Here is a 22326-nt window from a genome sequence, read left to right as displayed (position 1 = left end):
CTTGCATACTGGGCTAGTTCCTCAGATGTATCAGAGCTCCTCATGCTTTGCCAGGACCAAGAGGGGGTAATCTGGAGTGGATCTTTTGCACCCATTTGAATTTCACCCTAAAAGTAGAAAATTCTTTAGTGGAGCTTTTGCATTTGATCTTCCATTTAGGTACTTGAGGTGATGGGCATCATCGTTTTCCTGGAAAGAGATATATTCTGTAAATCCTGCTAGTGACCAGCCTATGGAGACTGGTTCATTCCAGGAACCTTGCACGGATTGCCTCATGCCTTTTTGTAAAACTGGACCAAAGTTCTTTTACAGCCTATTTAAAAAACCTGCTGAAATAAGATTACTTTGGCCTTCTCGACACAGATGTATTTTGAAAAAAACTGCATATTTTGCATTTTTTTTATTAAACTGAACATACTTTAAAACCTTTTACATTGGCACAACCACATCAGCCAGTTCTCCTGCAGCCCCTTACCTTCTGTGATTAGTAGAAATCATTTTCTGCAAAGTATAAAAATGTTATCTTTGGAGCTGCTAAGCTGTCAAAATGAACAATGCCAGTCTATTCGTAGATAAAGGCAGACGCGTTCCTGTTTGGCATACAAAATGCAATTCTAGATTCATGCATACAGCTGTAAAATGACACATTAAACAAGTGATGTTGAGGAAAATGTGTACAATTATCATTTAAATCATCATAGTAATTATATAAATCTAAATGTCATCTGATTTAAAGACAAGCAAAGGGTCGGCAATCATTGCCATCCACTGATTAATGCCTTTATTGGGGACAGAACAGCAAGGGAGCCACTCAGTGTGAAAACTGCACTAAATAAAAATAAAATCATTGCTTCAAAATGAGTAGGAAAGAAGATGGCAAGGCTTCTTTCCGTATTATAAACAGTATATCACTTAGTGATAGACCATATATGTCTGGCTTAGTTAGCCATACTATAGATAGCTTAGTTTATTGGTTCTGATTTTTTTTTCTAGAGCTACCCATGATTTTTATGAAGAAAAATTCAGAATTCAGTTTTAGGGATTGTTTCTAGATAACTGATGCTTGTGTGCAGTATCTTTGTTCTGTGGACATGAAGGTCACTACACACCAGAATGGGACACAATAATTCAACAAAAGAAGCAGCTGAAATAGAAGTACATTTCTTACTAATCTACAGTGCATTTTTACATACAGTACATTCAGAAAGAAAAAGTGCAAACCAATTGGTAATGTTTTGTATACAGTAAGTACTTAAATGGAAGCCCATATTTCCCATATGTATTCTGCATGCCCATTTCAGATAATATGCAGCTATAGTAAATGAACACTTATTGGGATGTACAGGGCTATTGTTAAGATACATATCTTACTGAAGCTAGTTCTGCTATGCCTAGATTCAAACTATTTGACTTTCAAGCTTTGTAATTACTCCAGTATTTTCTCTTATTTTAATATATTGCACACTCCTGTTTATGCCCAGCTGATACAGGAGCTTTGCTTGGTGTACAGGACAGGATTCCCAGTCTGCATAAAAACATTCCCCAAGCAAATCTGAACCCCCTCCTCCTCCCTCTCCCTGCTCTTCTCTTCATCACTATTCAAATGTAGCATTAATCATCCTTTAACAAACGTTCTAAGAACTGATGAGGGTTAATTCTCCCTCAAAATTGGAGCAGTATTGCACGGGGTGGAGCCCCGCTGGGCTGTGGAACTCCAGATGGGCTTCACACCCAAAGCACATCAGGTTCAGGAGAATTAATAGAATTTCATACATAACGGGTGAATAGAACTCCTGACTCCCTGGTCCCAGCTTTAGCCCAGTCAAGCTTCCTTTACGCTTATAAAACCACCCTTTGACAGTTCATTGTCTGGCAGAAGCTATCCTTGTTAGCTTTATTGTGATAAGTAGCATCACTTAAGTAGGAACTGCTAGTTAGTAGGAACTGCTAGTGTCAACTACACAGAACATGCAAGTTTAGCATATACAATTGAACCTCTGAGTTACGAACACTACAGTTACGAACTAACTGGTCAACCACACACCGCATTTCGAACCAGAAATACGCAGTCAGATAGCAGCAGAAACAAACAAACAAACAAACAAACAAAAGAAAGAAAGAAAAAGCAAATACAGTACTGTGTTAAACGTAAACTACTAAAAATAAAGGGAAAGTTTAAAAAAAAGATTTGACAAGGTAAGGAAACTGTTTCAGTGCTTGTTTCATTTAAATTAAGATGGTGCAATATATTGTTCTGGTAATCAATGAAATCCTGGGTAGTCAGCTGACACACATCACAACGTGTTTATGGCATCTCTGAGACAAAGAGCCTCCTCTCAGAGGAACACTTCTCAATATGCTGCATCATTGTCCTCAATAAAAGGAGATTCTTGTTTTACAATCAGCAGATATACTTTTTAGTTCCCAGGAGTTTGATCTCCCCACTCAGTGATCTCCACACCATATTAGGTTAATCTTTTGTAAAATAAATTTAAAAAAATTTTTTGTTAAAAAAACCCACAACCAAGTGGCAAGGATTCCAAGGCTACAAGCATGGGTGGTGGGTATCAAAGGCCAGGGCAGGCTAAGCCTCCCCTAACCCAGGCCATGGCCTGCCCAGGTTCCACCTGAGGCCTCGCTTTCCTCCCCCTCTCCCCTGAAGCCGGCAGGGCCACAATTCCAGCCGGTGGCCTGGAACTCGGGCCTACCAGTGGCTTGGCCCGGGAGTTGGGCTAGTGGCTGGGGCTGGCTGGTGGCCTGGTGCTGGGGCTGGCCGGGCTGGGGCTCCTCCGGTAGTGTGTGTGGGAGCCTGGGGGCTCCTCTGGCCATGGCGGGGAGAAGTGGCAGGGTCGGTGGGTTAGGCTCCCTGAAGGAGGGTTTCACCTGCCACCCATGGCTACAAGTTCATAACGATGGGCGGGACCTGGTGTGAAATGGACCAGGAATGCACCAGCAATGGGAGAGGGTTGAGTAGAAGCAGCTGAGCAGCTCTATACCATACCAGGATTCTCATAGGTAGGGAGAATCCTACACTGGCTGGAGTCACCAGCTTTAAGACAGTTTTGTGACCCATAACAAAGCTACCTTAATGGCCTGGAAAATTGGGCCCTAAATTCATAGTTTTGATCAAAGTGTTGTGTGGTTGTGGGTGGTTAGCACTTATAGGTGGGTAACTTGTAAAGCAATTTTCAAACTTCTTTTACCGGGAAGTAGTCACTGTCTTCCAATCCTGTTGATTGGGGAAGGAGGGTATAGTTTGTTTAGAAACCCTCTTGGAGAAAGTGACAGGGGATTGGTTTGCTGGGGTTTCTCTTTAAAGGAGTAGAGCATTAACTGACATGTTAGTCAGCTGGCTAGGAGTTTATAGGCTAGAATGATCATTTGGTCTGACACGGTAGAAAATACGGTTTCATGTTTGATTAGGCTTAAGGGGCTGTCCATGGTCAGGAGAGCAACTGTGGCTGCGCTTTGCTTTACATTCTTGTTCTGTTCTGTTCTCAGTAAACTTGTGCCCATTCTCCCAATTTTGCCCTTGAACTGCATCCACTTTAAATAGTATCTCCTCTCCACACGCTGCACTTACCTTGCCTATTTGCTGACCGTAGCAATTTAATCAAAATCCAAGCACAGGAAATCAAACTTCTTTTAGAATCTGACCGTTCTTCTGGAGAATTTGCATGAGCCCTTTTGGAAAGGGCATAGCTTGACTATAAAGTATGAATTTCTCTATGTTTATGACCATGAGCTTACAGGCCTTTTATACCATTTTTGCTGTGTCTTGAATGTTTGAAAGGTATGTCTGGCACTTTTCCAAAGGCAGTTAATTGTGCCTTAGTCAAACACACAAGCAAACAAACAAAAAAAGCTTTTACACTTTAAGTAAAAAAAAAAAAAAAAATTATGTTTTGTTTATGGATCAGAGCTCTCAGATGTATTATTCCTCAAACTATCACATTTGGTGCAAAAAAGGATCAAATGCTGGCATGTCAGAGGTGCCCACATTTGTCTGGAAAGTAGATAGAGGAAATAAATCCTCATTTTGTTAAAAACCACAGTACATTTTTTGGTGAGAAACAGATTTAATTTTATTTGGTAAAGGGCAAAATCATGGTCCTGATAAAATTAAATGGGACTTTTGCCTTTGACTTCAATAGCACCAGGGTCTGACTCAAAGAAATGTGTGACATTCTTTGCACCATGTTCAAAAGGAGGTGATGTAATACTTTTCACCCATCTTGCCGTAGAAAAAACATGGCATTTAAAGGGAAAGTAGAGGCACAGATAAGGGCTGCATTATGAGGTTGTATGGACAGAAACCCAGGCCAGGCACGGGGAGTTTTTCAAAGGAACAAAGGGGAGTTAAGTGCCAAACTCCTATTGACTTTCAATGGGAATTGGGTGTCTAACTCCCCTTTGTCCCTTTGAAAGTCTCCTTCTGGACCTCTATCAGGTGTTAAGTATTGTAATTTTATTGGCTTCAGTGGAGCTACTCCAGATTTACACCAGTGTAATTGGATAGAATTTGGCCCATTTTGTAATTCACAGAAACATATTGGCATATATTTCCACCTGGGTTCACTTGAGTTTTTATCACTTTTAAATAAGAAGATCTTTTTCTAATTGGCAAAATAGGTCTTGTATTTCCCTCTCCCTGTCTCTCTTATCTATGTTCTGTAGGGAAATGTTTAAGAAGCATTTGCTATTTTCCAAAGAATGAGCCTTTAATACTATATTATCTAAGGAATTAGCCTCATACTGTCAAAAAATCAGTAAAATGTAATAAAGAATTCAGCATAAACCTGCTAATCATTAACATGTCTAAAATGAAAGTCCTGCCAAAATCCTGGAATGGAGTTTTCCATCTGATGTTTGCTCTCTCTTGCAGAAGTCAGTTGCAGAAGCATGCTGCCAGGAATAACTGGGGATTAACAAGGAACAGCCTTTACACTTTACACTTACAAGGCCTGACTCTAATCTACACTGAGGTCCCTTTATTGCACTCTGGCAGTGTGAAAGGCCCTTAAAATGGGGGTAAAGTACATGCACGTGTACTTTAAGGCCCCTTTCACATTGCCAGAGGTATGTAAAGGGGCCTAGGTGTACATGAGACTCACCTTCACAATATTATAGTGATGATACTGTAGTATGTTTTGAACACTGAAGGGCAAATTCTAAGCCTGGGCTATGGTGACCACTTGATGCACCAGGGTTAGAGGAAACCTTCCCACCAGGCTGGGGAACTACTCAGCAGAGCCAACCCTAACCCAAAAGACAAGAGTAGTCTCTACAGCTTCATATGCACCTCTCCATGTTGGGCAGGTCTTGGTGATCTGCATAGCAATCACACCCTTGACTTCACTCTGGCCCTTCCATTGTCTACCCCCATCTGTCCCACATGGGCTAGTATTCAGGGAGCCCTCTGAGGACCAGAGATTCATGGTGTGCTGAAGGTATGTAACCACTGTGCCTCCCCCCAAAGGCTGTCTCCTGTTGCACAGCAGAACTGCACCAGTTATCATGCAGCTGTAACTGATACGGGATTCAATTAATAAATAATTAAGGGGGAGGAATATAATTAATGCCAGTCCACATGGTTTTATGGAAAATAGGTCTTGTCAAACAAATCTGATTTTATTCTTTGATGAGGCAAAAAGTTTGGTAGAGGTAACTTTGTAGATGTAATAGACTTTGCTGAGGCTTTTGACTTAGTACGACATGACATTATGATTACAAATTAGCACTATACAATCTCAACAGAGCACATGATCAATGGATTAGGAACTGGCTAGCTGACTGCTCACAAATCTCAATGAAGAATCATCATTGAATGGGAGAGTCCACAGGGATCGATTCTAGGCCTGACAATATTCAACATTTTTATCAATGATTCTGGAAGTAAATATAAAATAACTGCTGATAAAATCTACAGATGAAACAAAGCCGGTGGAGTGGTACATAACAATGAGGACAGGGAATTCACACTGAGTGAGCTAGATCACCTCGTAGCTGAGCTCATTCCACCAATATACATTAACATAATCAAATGTAAGGTCGTACATCTAGGAACAAGGAAGGGAGGTCATACTTACAGAATGGGGGACTGTCTCTTGGAAAGCTGTGACTCTTGTAAAGGATCTAAAGGTCATAATGGACAACATGAGCTCCCAGTGTGAAGCTGTGGCAAAAAGGGCTAATGCGGGGGTTCTCAAACTGGGAGTCGGGACCCCTCGGGGGTCGCGAGGTTATTACACGGGGGGTCGCGAGCTGTCAGCCTCTATCCCAAACCCCACTTTGCCTCCAGCATTTATAATGGTGTTAAATATATTTTAAAATGTTTTTAATTTATAAGAGGGGGTCACACTCAGAGGCTTGCTATGTGAAAGGGATCACCAGTACAAAAGTTGGGCTAATGTGATCCTTGGATGTATAAATAGATAAATGTATAAAATCAGTAGGAACTGAGTTTACTTCTGGATATGGTATTGGGGAGACTGATACTGGAATAAAGCAACCAGTTCTGGTGTCCACATTTTTAAAAGGATGTTGAAAAATTGGAGAGGGAACAGAGAAGAGCCACAAAAATGAGTCGAGAGCTGGAGAAAATGCCGTACATTGATGAAGGTCAGGAGTTGACTTGATTATGGTGTATAAGTACCTTAAATGGGGAGAAAATACTGGGTACTAAAGGGTTTTGTAATCTAACAGAAAGGCATATCAAGAGCCAATGTCTGGAAGCTGAAGCTGAAGTCAGAAGCCAGACAAATTCTCATTAGAAACAAGGCACTTATTTTTAACAGTGAAGGTGAACAACCATTGGAACAAACTACCAAGGGAAGTGATGGATTCTCCATCTCTTGATGACATCAAATCAAAACTGGATACCTTTCTGGAAGATGCTTTGGTCAAATACAGGTTATTGGGCTCAGTGCTGGGGAAACGGGGCAAAGTTTTATGGCCTGTGTTTACAGGAGGTCCAAATAGAATATCTAGTGGTCCCTTCTAACCTTAAAATCTATGACTATGAATCCTTGTCATGGAACCCTCTGTGGCTGCAAGACTTGCCCCTGAGGGACATTAATGTTATTGATAAACATGAAGGTTGAATATTACCTGATTGACACACATGAGGAGAAAGTCGGCCATCTGTTTGTTTATCTTTGGACAGCATCACTGGCCTCAGCTGATGCGACAAAATCATTTCATTCAACTTTTGCTGCAGTGCCAAATAGTCTTCGGATAATTTTGATATCTAAAAAAAATAATACAAGATAGAGATCTCCATGTTTCCAGGTAAATCAAGGGTAAGAAACTGCAGATGGAACAATAAGGTAAACAGAGACTGGACAAACTGCTTTTATGCAGTACACTGCTTTTTTGAAAGCATGAAATAATTCCATCACAGCCCTGTGACAAACACTGCATGTGTAATAATAACTGATCCTGCAAACTGCTCCATAGAGGCTCACGTCTGTGTCCATGCAGAGTCCCTTTGAAGTCAATGAGAGCAGGGTTCCAACTGTGCAGAACACGCACTAGGAACGGGTATGATAACCTTATTCAGCAAGGTGGTTAAGCATGTGCATAACTTTAAACAGGCGAGTAAGGACTTCACTACTCTGCTGAATCAGGGCCTTAGTTGGCAAATGTCAGCATTTCAAAAAACCACTTATCTTGACTGGGGCTTCTGGTTTTAGGTTAAAATGGACAATGCCCACCCCCAACCCTGACAGTCTCTCCACTTGTAGCACAAATTGTAGATTTTTATATAATATCCATTAAAATACCTGAATTTTACAGAGTGAAATCTTGGTCTCACTGAAATCAACAGGAGCTTTGCCATTAAATTCCACGGGGCCAGGAGTTCATCCACAACATTTCAGGGAAATGTATTCGTATCAAACTATGCTGCTTCGCTGAAGCCGAACCATTTTGTGGCAATCTAGTGATTTCAATGACGTTTTCAACAGGAAGCTTCCTGAGGTTCAGGGTGGGCTCTGGTCACTTTTGACCAGAGAGAGTGACCTGAATAAAAAAACCCCTACCCCTTTTGATCCAAATCCGGATGTTTTGATACAGTTCATTTCATGAAAATGTCCAAAAGGGTTTGTTTTTTCTCCAATGCAGAACAAAACCAAATTCCAAAATCTTGGAAGTTGTCACGAAACGGAATTGTCATGCTCTGGCCAGCTCTAGTGTACACCATTGGAAAGTATTTGTAGAAGGAACTGGTGAACCCTAAGAATCCCTTGCATTCTGTGGGAGCTCATCTATGCAAGAACAGGGCTTGGAAGGGGGAAATTTTTTGATATAATTTAAGGAAAACAAATTTTAAACAGATTTACCCCCACACCACACACACACAAAATTCAACTACTAAGTGAGAGTTTGATTTGCCTAAAAACCCTGCCAGAATAAATTAATATCAAAATCTGTATAAACCCAACTCTTCAATTCCTGACCAGTGATTTAAATGCACAGAATAAAGTGATTTAAAATGTTACTTACTGACTGGCCTGAACAGAATGCCCCTTATTACAGTTAATTTCGGTGTTTTGTATGTTTTGAAGTAGTATGAGTCAGAGCATCCATTTTCAGTGAGCTATCATCTAATGCATTGCTCTTAGCACATTTCCTACAGTTATCAAGAAATATTTAGCTTAATAAGCTTCTTACCTGTCTTGAAAAGGCTGCCAAATCACAAGCCTCTTTTGCTGAGCCATCCTGTAGATTCTTATGGCCCTCGGCCTGAGGATTAGACCTTTCTCTATCTTTTGTTGTCTTGGAATCATTATTTTGAATATGTGCTACTTCCGTTGGCTCTCCACTAGCTCTCTCTTGACTTTTAGAAGGTAATTTCCCTTCTTTTCTGAGTTGCCCCCTTCTTCTGTAACCTCGATAATTACTCTGAATTACCACTGCTGCCTTGTCTTTGTCTTCTGAACCTTGTTTTTCTGGCTCAGCTTGCTTCTGTGAGCCTCTTACTGAGTCTTTCCTTATATTTCCTTTATTTTCACCAGGTATTATCCCTTCCTGTGTCAGATGTTTTCTCTCCAAGTGACTGTCATACTTATTCTGAACAACAACAGACAGTTGGTTTTGCTCATCTGTGCTGATTGTTTCCTGATGAGTCAGATCTCGGAGGCCTAGTTTTGTCATTTTTTTAGATGACTGCTTCAAAGAGGCCTGTTTTTTACCTTCCTTTGGATGCTGCCATGGGGGGTTTTGTTTCATACAAGCACTCTCTCTTCTTGGAGGCATTTTCCTTTTTTCCTCTAGGTTCTGTCTGTCTGGGTGTCCAGGGTAGCTGCTCTGACTGAAAATAGCTGCCTTATCTTTTCTGTCTGTTTCAGCCTCAGCTTCCTGCGCTACATTTTGAACTGACTTTACTTCTGGTTTCAAGTTTTCCACTGGAGAAGACACTTGGTCTGCTAGTTTTCTGTGTTGCTCCTTTATTTTTTTACGCTCTCTGTAGCCTCTGTAGTTACTCTGAACAATAACAGCTGCTTCCTCTTCAGCTGCAGAAGGAGAGTTTGTTATCACAGCTGGGTTTTCTTCATTGTCTTGAGGTTGCTCATCTTTTTCTTTTTCAATAATGGAGGCTGCATTTTTAGTTTGTTCCTTCTTCAGAAGTGATTCCCTGTGTGAGACATATTGCATTTGGGAAATATTATAGCAGACAGATTACCACCTTACAATTTCCTGTAGCAATGTTTGTGTACTAAACGACAATTTGATCAATCAAAAATGAAAATAAAACAGCTAGCGCATCTAGCACAGATTAGGAATGGGGAATGAATATACATATTTGTGAACATGAATGATATTCTAAGTCTGGAAGAATATCCCCGTCAAATGGCCCAAGGGCAATGAGGGTGGCAATCTAGATGATAAAAGAGCAGGTGATAAAGGTTACAGAAAAAATCCACTGAAAGTGTACAGATAGTAAAAAAAGACAGGTATTTTCCTGCAGTGTACAAAAACCTCAGTAATTCACACAGTCCAAAACCCATCCCCCAAAGGAAAAACACTGCCCAAATAGCAATGCAAAAAGAATGTTCATGGATTTGGATCCAGGTCATAAAACTTCATATGGAAAATATTCCCTGACACCAGGGGAATAACTGGCACACTCCTTGGGCCTTCTTTGTCACCATCAGCTGAGGTTAAATGCCAAGCCAGGCCTTTCACCCGGTTCAACCCACTACCACTTAAAAGAGCTTGTGCAGTCCTTCCATAGCTCCTTTCTATCTACCTAAGGTACTTATATGGCTCCCCATTACCATAATATCTGAGTGCCTCCCTATCTTTAATGCATTTGTCCTCACAACACCCCCATTTTACAGATGGTGAACTAGGGTACAGAGAAACTAAGCAACTTGTCCAAGGTCAAACAAGAATCTGTGATGGAGCAGGGAATTGAACTTTGGTCTTCTGAGTCCCAGGACAGCACACTAACCACATCCTTCTACTTCTTTACCCAGCACTGTCTTTACTGGCTGTGAGTGGTCTCCCGAATGGTTTCCTTCTCCTATGGGTAAGACTACCAAACCTTTCTAGCGCTACCTCCCACTAGGCTCACTCATAATCACACCACAAAAGCAAAGCCTAAAAAGGTAAAAAAGAAGAAGGCTTCTCAGAGGGGCATTTCCGAGGATGAATGCCTACTTGGCTGAGTTACACTGAGCAGGCCCAGAACAGCCTGTGAAAATACTGGCCATTCAACATAGTGTGCCTGGAAAGAGTCCTAAACTACTTTCATGAACAGAGTCTGTTTTATTGTTGGGTACCCATCTCAACATATGGATAAAAGGAAGTTTCTATGTTTCAGATTGTCAATTTCTTTCCATTTTTACTTTTATTTGATTCAGACAAGAAGTGTATGCAATGTATAGAAATGTCTCAAGAAGAGCTATTCCAAACACAGACCAGGACCTATCAGTAGTATCAGTTTATATTAAAATCACAGGTGGGCAAAATATTGCCAACTAATTTTTTTTTACCCCATATTTGCCTCTTCTCCCCTGAGGTCACAAAACTTAAGAAAAATGTTTACTGCCATCTTTTAAAATAAGCAAACAAACTATACTCCTGGGGGAATTCTGTGTCACTGTGCATGTGCAGAATTCATATCCCCCGCAGATTTCTTTGCTTCCCCACAGAAAAATGACTTCTGATGGGGAAGCAAAGGGAAGCCGCAAAAGCAGTGACGTGCTTCTCCCTGGCAGCTCAGGCAGGTCGGTTCGGGTGCCTGGAGCAGCCAGTAGAAACATAAATCACCACCGAGGGGGGGGTGGGCAGTCGTGCGTGTAAGACTCTGTCCCGCTCGCTTGCTATTGTGGCACGATCGGCGTGGAAAGCCAAGGCTTCAGGGTGTTTCTGACGAGGTAGGAGTGGGACAGGCTCTGTCTCCTCAAGCAGAGCATAATGTATACTCTGGGGGGAATTCTGTACCTCTGCGCAGTGCAGAATTTTGCAGAAATTAACGTGTGTGCAGAATTTCTTTTCCTCCACAGAAAAGGGCTGCAGTGCTACTAGCTGCCACTAGGAGCCACACATAGAAGACACTGCTGGGGGGGAGGGAGAGGGAGCTAGAGGGATCTTGGCAGCTGCAGTCAGGGCCGGCTCCAGGCACCAGCTTACCAAGCAGGTGCTTGGGGCGGCCACTTCGGAGAGGGGCAGCACGTCCAGCTGTTCGGCGGCAATTTGGCGGACGGTCCCTCACTCCTGCTCGGAGCGAAGGACCTCCCGCCAAATTGCTGCCGCAGATCGCGATCATGGCTTTTTTTGTTTGTTTGTTTGGCTGCTTGGGACGGCCAAAACCCTGGAGCCGGCCCTGGCTGCAGTTCTCAGCATGCCCTGAGGGAAAGAGAGGGCAGAGCACAGGAAACTCCATGCAAGCCTGGTACTGAGTATCAGTCTGTTTCTCCCCCTGGATCCTTGGGCTCTAGGGGGGAAAGAGTGCAGTTATCTGGGCTGGGGGAGGGCTATGGTTGGGCTCTGGGGGGAGGAGTTTTGGGTGTATTGGCTGGGGGGGCATGGCTGGGCTCTGTGGGGGAGGGGTTGTGGTTGTCTGGCCCCCAGCTGGGCTCTGGGGTTAGGGCAGAGAAACAGGAACTGGGCTGTCATAGAGGTTTCTTTCACTCTCTACTCCTGGGGGAATTTTTGTGTGTGTCTGTATTGTTACAGACATACTTGCTGACAGCTATTTTGAAATAAATTACCAAAATAGTTGAAACTGGCGTGATTACGTAGTGTTATTTTGACAAATAAAATTTGCAGAATTTTAAAATATTGTGCACAGAATTTTTAATTTTTTGGTGCAGAATGCCCCCAGGAGTAAAACTATTTGTGCTACACAGAAGCATCCAATTCTGCTTCATTTCCAGAGAATATTGCTGATTCTGACAATGTGTTTACTGAAGCAGGAGACATTTAAGTGATACAATAGAAGGAAAAGATCACTACCTTTTCTTTTTGAAGCTTTTTCTCTCCCTATATCCCCTGTAGTGAGATTGAATTGTTGTTGCTGCTTTGTTCGATGCATCTGTTATTTCTTTCCTTTTCTTTCTGATTAAGTATCCTCTTGCAACTGATACAAATTACAGTACAATACCATTTTAGACAACACCCAAGCTGTATTTCAAACTTTTAACAGAGTTAAATAAAAAAAACCTGCAGAAGACAGGAACCTGATAGTAGAGGCAAGGTGGGGAAAGCTGTGTTTTCAAGTGAGATTTTAAATGTGATGGCAAGTCAGTGAAGTGGAGGGATACAGGAAGTTTATTGAGATGACAGAAGCTACAGAGGAGAATGGTCTCACACCTGCAGTGGTGACATTATGTGAAGGATCATAGAAGGAGGCAATGGTAGAAGAACTAGGGAGTGGGGTAGGGAATGGAAGAAGCCAAATTCAGAATTGATATGTAAAGTGGTGTAAATTAGACTCCCCAGCACACATTTACTGATGTGTAAGTGAGTGTAATGGGTTCTAAGATGGTGTGAATTACATGCCAAGGAGCCAAATTTCAGGTAGGGGTGGCCTATCTGCCTTATTTACACCCCCCCATTAGCTGACTTTCTTGCTGCATTCCTCTCTCCGTGAGCTACATCAAGTTGCACTCCAGTAGATGCACTGGGGGCCAGACTCAGACTACAGCGTAGTCTAGAAATGAATATAAATGGATTTAACATGTACTTTTAGGGGGCCCCAAAGACAGTGGAAATTACATGAACTTAGATTCTTTCTAGAATTTCTTAGGCTTTGTCTACACTAGCACTTTTGTTGGTAAAACTTTTGTTGGTCTGGGGTGTGAAAAAACCACCCCCCTGACCAAGATAAGTTTCACAGACAAAGCGCCGGTGTGGACAGTGCTATGTCGGTGGGAGATGCTCTAGTGCAGACATAGCTACCGCTGCTTGTTGGGGGCGGTTTAATTATGCCAGTGGGAGAGCTCTCTCCCGTTGGCATAGAGTGGCTACACAGGAGACCTTACAGCAATGCAGCTGCAGGGATACAACTGTGCTGCTGTAAGGTCTGTAGTGTAGACATAGCCTTAGACTTTCTGGGCCTGATTCTCCTCTCACTTACATAGGTTCAAATCAGGAGTAACTCCACTGAAGTCAAAGGAGTTATACCAGTGTAAATGTAAGTTTGGACAGCATCTGATCTGTTTCAAGTTACTTAGCTTCACCTGTGAAGTTAGCCCAGATCGTTGGGGTAGGATGGAGCATGTCCAAGGATGGTTTTCAAAACAAGGATGGCAATTTTGAACTGGATTTTGAAACAAATGGGGAGCAGAGCCACTAAAAGTGTGAGAGAATGGGCATCATATGATTTTGCTTCTTTTATGCTGAAGGAAGTTGAGCTGAAGCCACACGTCAGGAAGAGAGAGTGGACACAAAGGAGAATTAAAGATATCATAAGATACAGTGCAGTGGTTAATCAACATGAACGAGCTGTTGCTACATTGTGGCGTTTGAGATTCCCTCTGCTGAGGAGGTAATCGGGGCATCTCAGATATCATCATGTTGGTAAATATTGACTTTCAATGGTGACCTCTTTGGATTTGATTCTGCTCTCAGACCAGTTTTACACTGGTAAAATTCCAGAGACTGCAATTGAGTTACTCCTGAATATACACCACCTGAGATCAGTGTCAGGTTGCATACACACAAGTGATGGTTATCAAAATGACCAAGAGGGACAGGGTAGATAGAAAAAAGCAAAGGATCAAGAATTGAATCTTGGGAGATGTCACAGCAGAGATATCTTGGCAAAGAGGAAGAGAAAGAACATTTTGATAGGTAGGAACAGAGCTATGACAGAAGACAACCAGAGACATATGCATAGCTATAGATAAGACTCTTCTCTAAAGTAAATGTTATCTAACATGTAACAAACATATACAAAAATGTAAACAATATATACAAGAGCATACAGACAAATATTGTATATATACATTAAATGCAAGCAGATATATAGTGTGCATAGAGGTGAAAGTGGGCTGGTACGGCATACAGGTAAGAAGTGGCTGCCGCTATGGGCCTGTACGCAGCTGCCCCAGGGCCCAGCAATTTAAAAGGGCCTGGGGCTCCCGGCCACTGCTACCGTGGCAGCGACCAGAGTCCCAGGACTTTTAAATCATCGCTGGAGCCCTGGGAGGTGCAGGCTGGGCAGCGCGGAAGGGCTGGCTGGGGGAGGCTGACCCTCCAGCCCGGCCCCTTCCACCTGAGGCCCTGCCCCTTCTGGGGGCCTGGAGCTGGGACCCCGTACCGGTAAGTCTTCTATGTTATTTTCACCCCTGAGTGTGCATACATATATACAATATTTACAAGCAGAGATATGTGCATCAGATCGTTGGTGCAATCTGATGTAGCTCCACTGCAGTCAATGTAGCTTTATAGCAGCTGAGGATCTGGCCCACTACATTGAGTATAAGCAGATTGATAAAGACAGTGAATTACAAGTCTAGAAAGCTAACAGTCCTTACCTGCTTGAAGTCTGGTAATAAATGTTTCCATTTTGTATTTATTTTTTCCATTTTCATATTCTTTACGAGCAACAAAGCCCCTGTAAACTAAAAAGAGGTGGGAAAATTTAAGCTCATCCATTAGGTGATATAGAAGAATATGAAAATAAAGAATTCTTCAAGGAATTATGGCATCAGAATTGAAGTATTCAAACATCATATATTTCCAGGATGTTTTTACAAAGAAACACACTTTTGAATTGTCAGTCAGGTTTCCAAATTTATGACAAGGAAGCACAAACTGTATAAAATATGTAAAATCTGGGTCCTCCAGGTCATATTGTAATTATGGAATCAATTAGTATATAAAAAATGTAGATGTTAGAACTTCCAAGAGGATGATGCTCAAAGTTATGCTAAAAGGAGACTGTTCAATTAGCGATTTCTCAATCAATAGCTTAATTAGTTTTATTATCCAAGGTGGTTAATACATTAATTTTTCACTGGTATATTATGTGACATTGTCAGAGTACACTGGAATTTTAAGAATAAAATATTATTTATGTATTCACATTCCTTTGTTGTTAAAATTGCCTTTTAAAAGTAACATTGATAGACAACTGTAGTGAAGAGATTATTGTCATAACCTGATTAACCGATTTATTTTCATAAAAATACATAAAACATCAAACATAGAATGCTTTATCAAGTGCAACAGGTTTAAAAGGACAAAATGTAAGAAGCCATATTTCATCCATATGCACATTTATTCTAAAATGCTGTTGAGCTATTACCTGACTGTATTTTAATAGCACTTTCTTCCCTTTTCTCCTTTAATTTTTTGTATCTCTTTGAACCTAGCCACCCTCTGACATAGGCCTGAATCAAAACAATCCTGTCAACCGTCTCCTTTCTCATTAAATTCAACTGCTCCACATGATAGTATTTAAGGAACACCTTAAAGAGAGTAAACAAACAGTGATACACAGCATTAATTAATATGGTCTAGACAGTCTTCTCACAGTGATTCATATATGTGTATTAGGCTATTTAGCATCAACAGGAATTCTGTATGACCATCAGAGGAAGAACGAAGCCTTTAGTTCCATTGTTTAAATGATCATTTTTGAAGGTGACAAAGCTGAAATAATTCTGTAATTTGAGTTGGTAACACAAGTGGCCAAAACACTATTTGTATTTTCATTGGAAGATACTTTAATCTCCTCAGTGTTTTCCTGTGATGCATATTTCACAAAACTAACTCCAGTCTGTTAATGCTTTTGTCCAGTACCTTAAACCCATGCCATTTATTTATTTTTTAATTTGCTTTCAGGGAAGCCTACGCCATAGAAAAACAACCCCCAAAGCAAGACTGGCACAAGTGATACAAACATCAGGCCTGATTCTGCTCTCACATTGGAGTAAGTCAGGAGTAACTCCATTGACGTTAATGGAGTTGTACTGGTGTGAAACCAGTTACTGTAGGTAGGAGGAGAATCAGTCCCATTGTATCTATTTTTTTCAGGACTTTTCTGACCTCTCCTCTCTACTCCTTTTGTCATAGTCTCTGTCTGTCAGATCCTGTCTCAGTTACATTGGTGTACATCTGGAGTAACTCCATTTAAGTAAATAGTGGGATATAAATTCCCATACCTCCAGTTATTCTCCTTTCCCCATCCCCATTTTCTCCTTTGGTCCCACCTCCCAACATGAGAGAGGTTGGGCGGGGAGGTGCATCCATGGATCCTTGTCCCAGCCTTCTTTAGAAAAACCTGCCCCAGCAATACCCCTCTGCCTTTGAGGAAGATCTTTCTTCTCTTCTCTGGTAGTCCCATTATGAATCCATTTCTGGTTCATTAGACAGGCGTGAACAAGAAGAGGTGTGGCCATGGAGAAAGGTGCCTCAGACAGGTGTCTCTGCACCTCAGACAGCTTCAGTTCTATGTCTCCACCTCTCTTTGAATCTTCTGTTCCCCCTCCCCCCCGTTACCTTCAGAGAAGGGGAGACTTGAGGCTGAAGTTGTTTGAGGTGTGGAGACACCAGCTTTTCTCCTATGGCACCTTCTCTGTCTAGCAAACCTCCTGTAGTTTCCCAGCAGGGAGGCCCTTTCTGACAAATCAGGCTAGAAAGGCTCAGGTGGGAGGGAGGCTGATAAATTCTACTGGTGCCACCGGGCAATAATGAGGGAGCAGATATTTATCTCCACCCTAATCAGAGGCTACTCAAGTCAATCTGCCACCCTACACAAATCTTCAGTGTGCTGCCCCCCTCCTCATAGGCCTAGGGCAGCAGATTTGGCCTGGCTGCCCCTCAGTCATGATAGAGGGGCAGCCAAGCCAAATTTGAATGAGTGGCATGTAATCCAGTGTAAAGAGTTGCAAAACCACTCAAATTTGCTTCAGATATCCCTCCATCATGATTAAAAGGTGACCGGCCAAATCTGCTGCCCTAGGCAGCTGCCTAGTTCATAGGTGCGGGAAGTAGGGGTACGGGGGTGCTGCAGCACCCCCAGGTTTTATGCAGGACCACTGGCCCTGCGCCCTGCTCCCCAGCCGCTGGCTCTGTGCATAAAACCTGGGGGTGTTTCCCGCGCCTATGACCTGCTCCTGGCCCTCCGCCCACACTCCGCTCCCCAACGCCTCATCTCACCTGGGGCTCGGGTCCTGGCCGCCAGCAACCCCCACTACTAAATATATTCCAGCGCTACTGGCCTAGTTTTTTTATAGGTGGCCTCTGTCCATAACCAAATCTTCCCCCACTCTCTACATCTGAGATCATCTGCTGCTAACTCTTCTCCCCCCACTGAGGGACCAGGATTTCAGCCTAATTGTCAGTAAGGGGTGTCCAATGAAATAATTTTTTTACGCATGTGAATCAAAAGTAATTCCAGTGGAGTAACCGAGAGCAGAGTTTGCTTAATATCTTTACAAACACATAGTGAAATGTATGCAAAGTATGTGAAAATATTACTTTGGTTTTTCCAAGAACCCAGTTGTCAAGGCGGGCTTTTTCTAAGATAGCAGCACAGGTTTCAGGGCTGACTGGAGGATCATCATTTGTTTTGTAACAGATGAGGTAATACCTAAAAGACAAAAATATGATTATTACAGTAATATGGAATGACTGAAAAATGCAGATGCACGCCATTCATGTAAATGAAACCTAGTTTAAAATGTTTTTGTATGAAGCAATACATAATGTACTAAAAAGAAGAACATGCCAAAAATCACTGTGTGTTTATATACAGAAATTAGAAACACAGTTAAAGGTGCATGAAAGAGATCTTGTACACCCTGGAGGGTTTTTTAGTTCTATTAACATCACTACAGGACTCTCAGAAAACATGCTGTCTAGTGAGAGTCTTTGGCAATTCGTTGCCTTTACTACTTCTTTGCATGTTGTGGATAATCCTTTTGTGACATTCTGTACCTTGGGGGAGCACCCGGTAACCCCCATATTCCTCATTTATATATAATTGTGATCTTGCATATAAAGCAGGCCTTGTGAGGTATCAGGGGAAAGGTTATGATCTGCTGAAGTCATTTTTCTACCCATATATGCATATCATTAATGCACATGAAATTATAAGAATTGTGTTGTATGGTTTTCACTAAAATATGCTGTAGGTTTTGAAGGTGCCCAGATACTAGCTCTACAGAGACAATGACCAGGGAGGTAACTAACACCCGGGTGGGTGCTGTTGAACAGACATCACCAGCTATTGTTCAGCAAGGGAGCTACAATGCAATGACTCAACTGAGGCCACACCAGGGGAATTGCTCAGCCTTGCCTAGAGACTCAGCAGTGCCCACCAGACATGTCTGGACTTGTGTTCTACAAGCACATAGACTAAGGGTATAAAACAAAACACAGTGGCCACATGCTTGGCCTTTTCTCCTCCCCCACCTATGCTGCAAGCAACATGGACACTGAGAAGACTTAAGACTCCAACAGAGGAGACTGGCCCAGGTTTCAAGGGTCAGATCTGTGTACTATGAACTGCAATATACAGTGGGGTGAGAAAAACTGCTTAATCTAGATGTTGCCCAGTCTAATAGGGTGGAGAGTTTAGACTGCATGCTTATATTTTATTTTATTTTGGTAACTAACTCTGACTTTTTGCCTATCACTTATAATCACTTAAAATCAATCTTTTGTGGTCAATAAATTTGTTTTACCGTTTATCTTTACCAGTGAGTTTGTCTGAAGTGTGTGATAGATCTGCTCAGGTTTTCAAAGACTAGTGTATATCCACTCTCCATTGATGAAGTGGTGAACCAATGAATAAATCTGCATGGCTCATCTTGAGCAGTGCAAGACGGTATCTTCCTGAGGTTCAGTGCTGGGAGCTGGGGGGATTCGGCTGGTGCATCTTTTTGTGATTCTTGAGTGGCTCTGGGATCATTCATGCAATCTAGCTGGGTGTGGGGCTCCACATGCAGTTGTTCTGAGTGATAACAGCACCTGGAGGGGTTTGCTGCTGGTCACCAGCAAGGCATTGTGAGAGACAGCCCAGGCTGGAGTCAGTTAAAGGGGCACAGCGGCCCCACAGTCCCAGGCTGCACCCCGGGGATCCTGTCACACCCTTACATCAGTAACAAAGAACATGTCAATCATTTTTACAGTTGTTTTCTGTTTAAAGGTATTCTTTCAAATATTGAATTTTAATATCTCATACCCATGCCTCTGCCACCCCTAGCCTGGGGCCACAAAACTTCAGCTGGTGCAGAAGGTGGCTGCCTACTAACTCCTTGCTGGGAACATACTGCATGTGTGTTGCAGAGACTATACTGGCTTACAGTTCTTTGCTGAATGCAATTTAAGGTGTTGGTCTGATCTATGAAGCCCTTTACAGTTTGGGTCCTGCATACCTTACAGCAGTGGTTCTCAAACTTTTGTACTGGTGACCCCTTTCAAATAGCAAGCTTCTGAGTGTGACCCCCTTATATAGGGTTACCATCCGTCCGTATTTCCCCGGACATGTCCGGCTTTTTCGTCTTTAAATAGCCGTCCGGAAGGAACTGGTAATAAGATAGAAAGGTCCGGGATTTCCCCAGCCCTCCCCTCCATGCAGAGTGCAGCGCGGCTGATAGGGTGGCTGGGGCCGATTGAGCCACTCCGATTGGCCTCCAGCAGCCAGAGCCCCTCCCCCGCTCCCCCCTCCCCCTGCCTCAGCACTCTGTGGGGGAGGGGCTATGCACACGGCAGCCTGCTCCACGTGGAGCCAGTGGCTCAAGCGGCATGGTGGTAAGGGGAGTCCTGGGGGGCAGTCAGGGAGCGGTTTCGATGAGTTGGGAGTTATGGGGGGGCAGTCAGGGGACGGGGGTGTGGAGAGGGATCGGAGCAGTCAGGGGACAGGGAGCAGGGGGGGTTGGATGGGTCGGGGGTTCTGTGGGGGACCTGTCAGGGGGCAGGGGTGTGGAGAGGGATTGGGGCAGTCAGGGGACAGGGAGCAGGGAAGGGTTGGATGGGGTGGGGGTTCTGGGGGGAGGGGTCAGGGGGCGGTGGGATGGGCGTGGGAGTCCGGGGGATCTGGCGGGGGCAGGGGTGTGGATAGGAGTCAGAACAGTCAGGGGACAGGTAGGGTGGGGGGGTCTCAGGAGGGGGCAGTTGGGGACAAAGATAAGGGAGGCTTAGATAAGGGGTGGGGTCCCGGGGGGTGATTAGGGGCAGGGGTCCCGGGAAGGGGCGATCAGGGGACAAGGAGCAGGGAGGGTTGGATGGGTTGGGGGTTCTGTGGGGGGCAGTCAGGGGGGCGGGAATTGGGAGGGAGTGGCTAGGGGGCGGGGCTACACCCCCCCCCCCCCCGGAGTGTCCTCTTTTTTGAAAGTTCAAATATGGTAACCCTACCTTATAAATTAAAAACAAGTTTTATATATTTAACACCATTATAAATGCTGGATGCAAAGTGGGGTTTGGGGTGGAGGCTGACAGCTCGCAACCCCCCATATAACCCCCCGACCCTTAGTTTGAGAACCCGTGCCTTAGAGAATGCCTCTCTCTCCTCCTGTTTTAATCGGCATTTGAGATCAGCAGAAATGCTCTAAGATGACAGTTCCCTGGATGCATTCAGCTGAAGACAGAGCATTCTTATGAGAGTGTGTAACCTTAGAATTTGCTCCTCCTTTGCTTCAACAGAGTCTCAGTTTGGCACATTGCAAAGACTATTTACCCAGGCTTTTTCTGAGGAGGTAGAAAGTAGTGTGCAGAATTGCAGGCTCTCCCTAAAATCAGTGAATAAATTCCATGTCCCTCAAGAAATCTGTGCAACTAGCACTGTCTTCTCTTTACCCCTCATCACACCCCATCTTTTGTTTGTTTGAATAGTCACCTAGATATCGCTTTAGATTTAGCTTTGGTAGTCTTTTTATTAAACTTACTCCATATATTTATTATCCTTTACATGCAAAAGCTTTAAATACAATAAAGTTTTCCTAGTTTTCTTAGTTTGAGAACAATTATGTGGACACTATGTGTGCCTCCTTCAAGCTTGGCTGCCTTCTTTTCTTGTCATTCAGCTCCTCTGTACACACAAAGCCTGGATTGCTCAGGTGTAAATGAGGGCAATATTTTGCCCACAGTATAATAAAAAAAGGAGAGACTGCTTATTGGCTTGGCTAATTTTCCGTCCACTTGACCTCCTTTCCCATTTTCCCAGGTCTCTGACTGTAAGTCTCAATAAAAAACTGCCAGCTATTTAACAAAACTCCTTGTGCTTTGGGCCAGATCCTCCATGGGTGTAAATCAACCCAGCCTTGTTGAAATCAGTGGAGCGAGAGTGATTTACACCCGTGGAGGATCTGGCTCACTATGCTCTCCGCTTCCCCCCTTTACACTAGCAGTAAAATCTTTAAAAGCAATAACCAAAGCCCCAGACACACCTTGTTCACTTGAAACTACTTTCAACAGCCTTCATCAAGCTGTGCTTTTCTGACACAGTCATGCCCCCCCCAGTATGCTCTCCCGAAACAAACTTATCAAATCATCAGCTTGTTCTTCTGTGTCTCTGTCATCGGCTGTCTACTTCTAGTGCCTATTAGTTTTAAAAGCTTCTGTCAGAGTGGGTGTTATCTGCACAATTTCTTCTATTTTCCCCCTGTAAATCTAAGTTCTTATCCAGGAAAATGTCTGGCTTCTACATTTGTAAAAGAGAAATGCAAAATAACTGCTTAATCTCTTACAAGTGGAGACTTTTTTACTTAACATTCTCCCAGTTATAACAAGGGTGAGACTAGTCTCTTAACAAATGAATATTACTTCTCAACTACACTTTAAAAAACAAAACCATGCATTTATGCACTTCTACCTTAATCTTTAATGTGCAATACCCAGATCATCATGTGCCTCTCTGCAAAG

At 43.0% G+C, this 22326-nt stretch overlaps 1 protein-coding gene across 1 annotated transcript in view; it reads right to left on the bottom strand.

Annotated features, from left to right (window-relative positions):
- The window catches only part of MYO3A (myosin IIIA), a 187696-nt gene that overhangs the window by 20098 nt on the left and 145272 nt on the right, over nucleotides 1-22326 (bottom strand). Inside the window, exons 27-32 of the mRNA XM_024208648.1 lie at nucleotides 17941-18052; nucleotides 15764-15926; nucleotides 14991-15077; nucleotides 12466-12589; nucleotides 8674-9637; nucleotides 7111-7249 (exon numbers count right to left, since the gene is read on the bottom strand). Of these exons, the coding sequence (XP_024064416.1) occupies nucleotides 7111-7249; nucleotides 8674-9637; nucleotides 12466-12589; nucleotides 14991-15077; nucleotides 15764-15926; nucleotides 17941-18052 (1589 nt within the window). The remainder of the gene's footprint in view (nucleotides 1-7110; nucleotides 7250-8673; nucleotides 9638-12465; nucleotides 12590-14990; nucleotides 15078-15763; nucleotides 15927-17940; nucleotides 18053-22326) is intronic.

The sequence above is a fragment of the Terrapene carolina genome, unplaced genomic scaffold (assembly GCF_002925995.2).
Source record: "Terrapene carolina triunguis isolate 2854851 unplaced genomic scaffold, T_m_triunguis-2.0 Scaffold84, whole genome shotgun sequence".
NCBI classification, from domain to species: Eukaryota; Metazoa; Chordata; order Testudines; family Emydidae; genus Terrapene; species Terrapene triunguis.
This window is presented reverse-complemented; position numbering and strand designations above follow the sequence as displayed.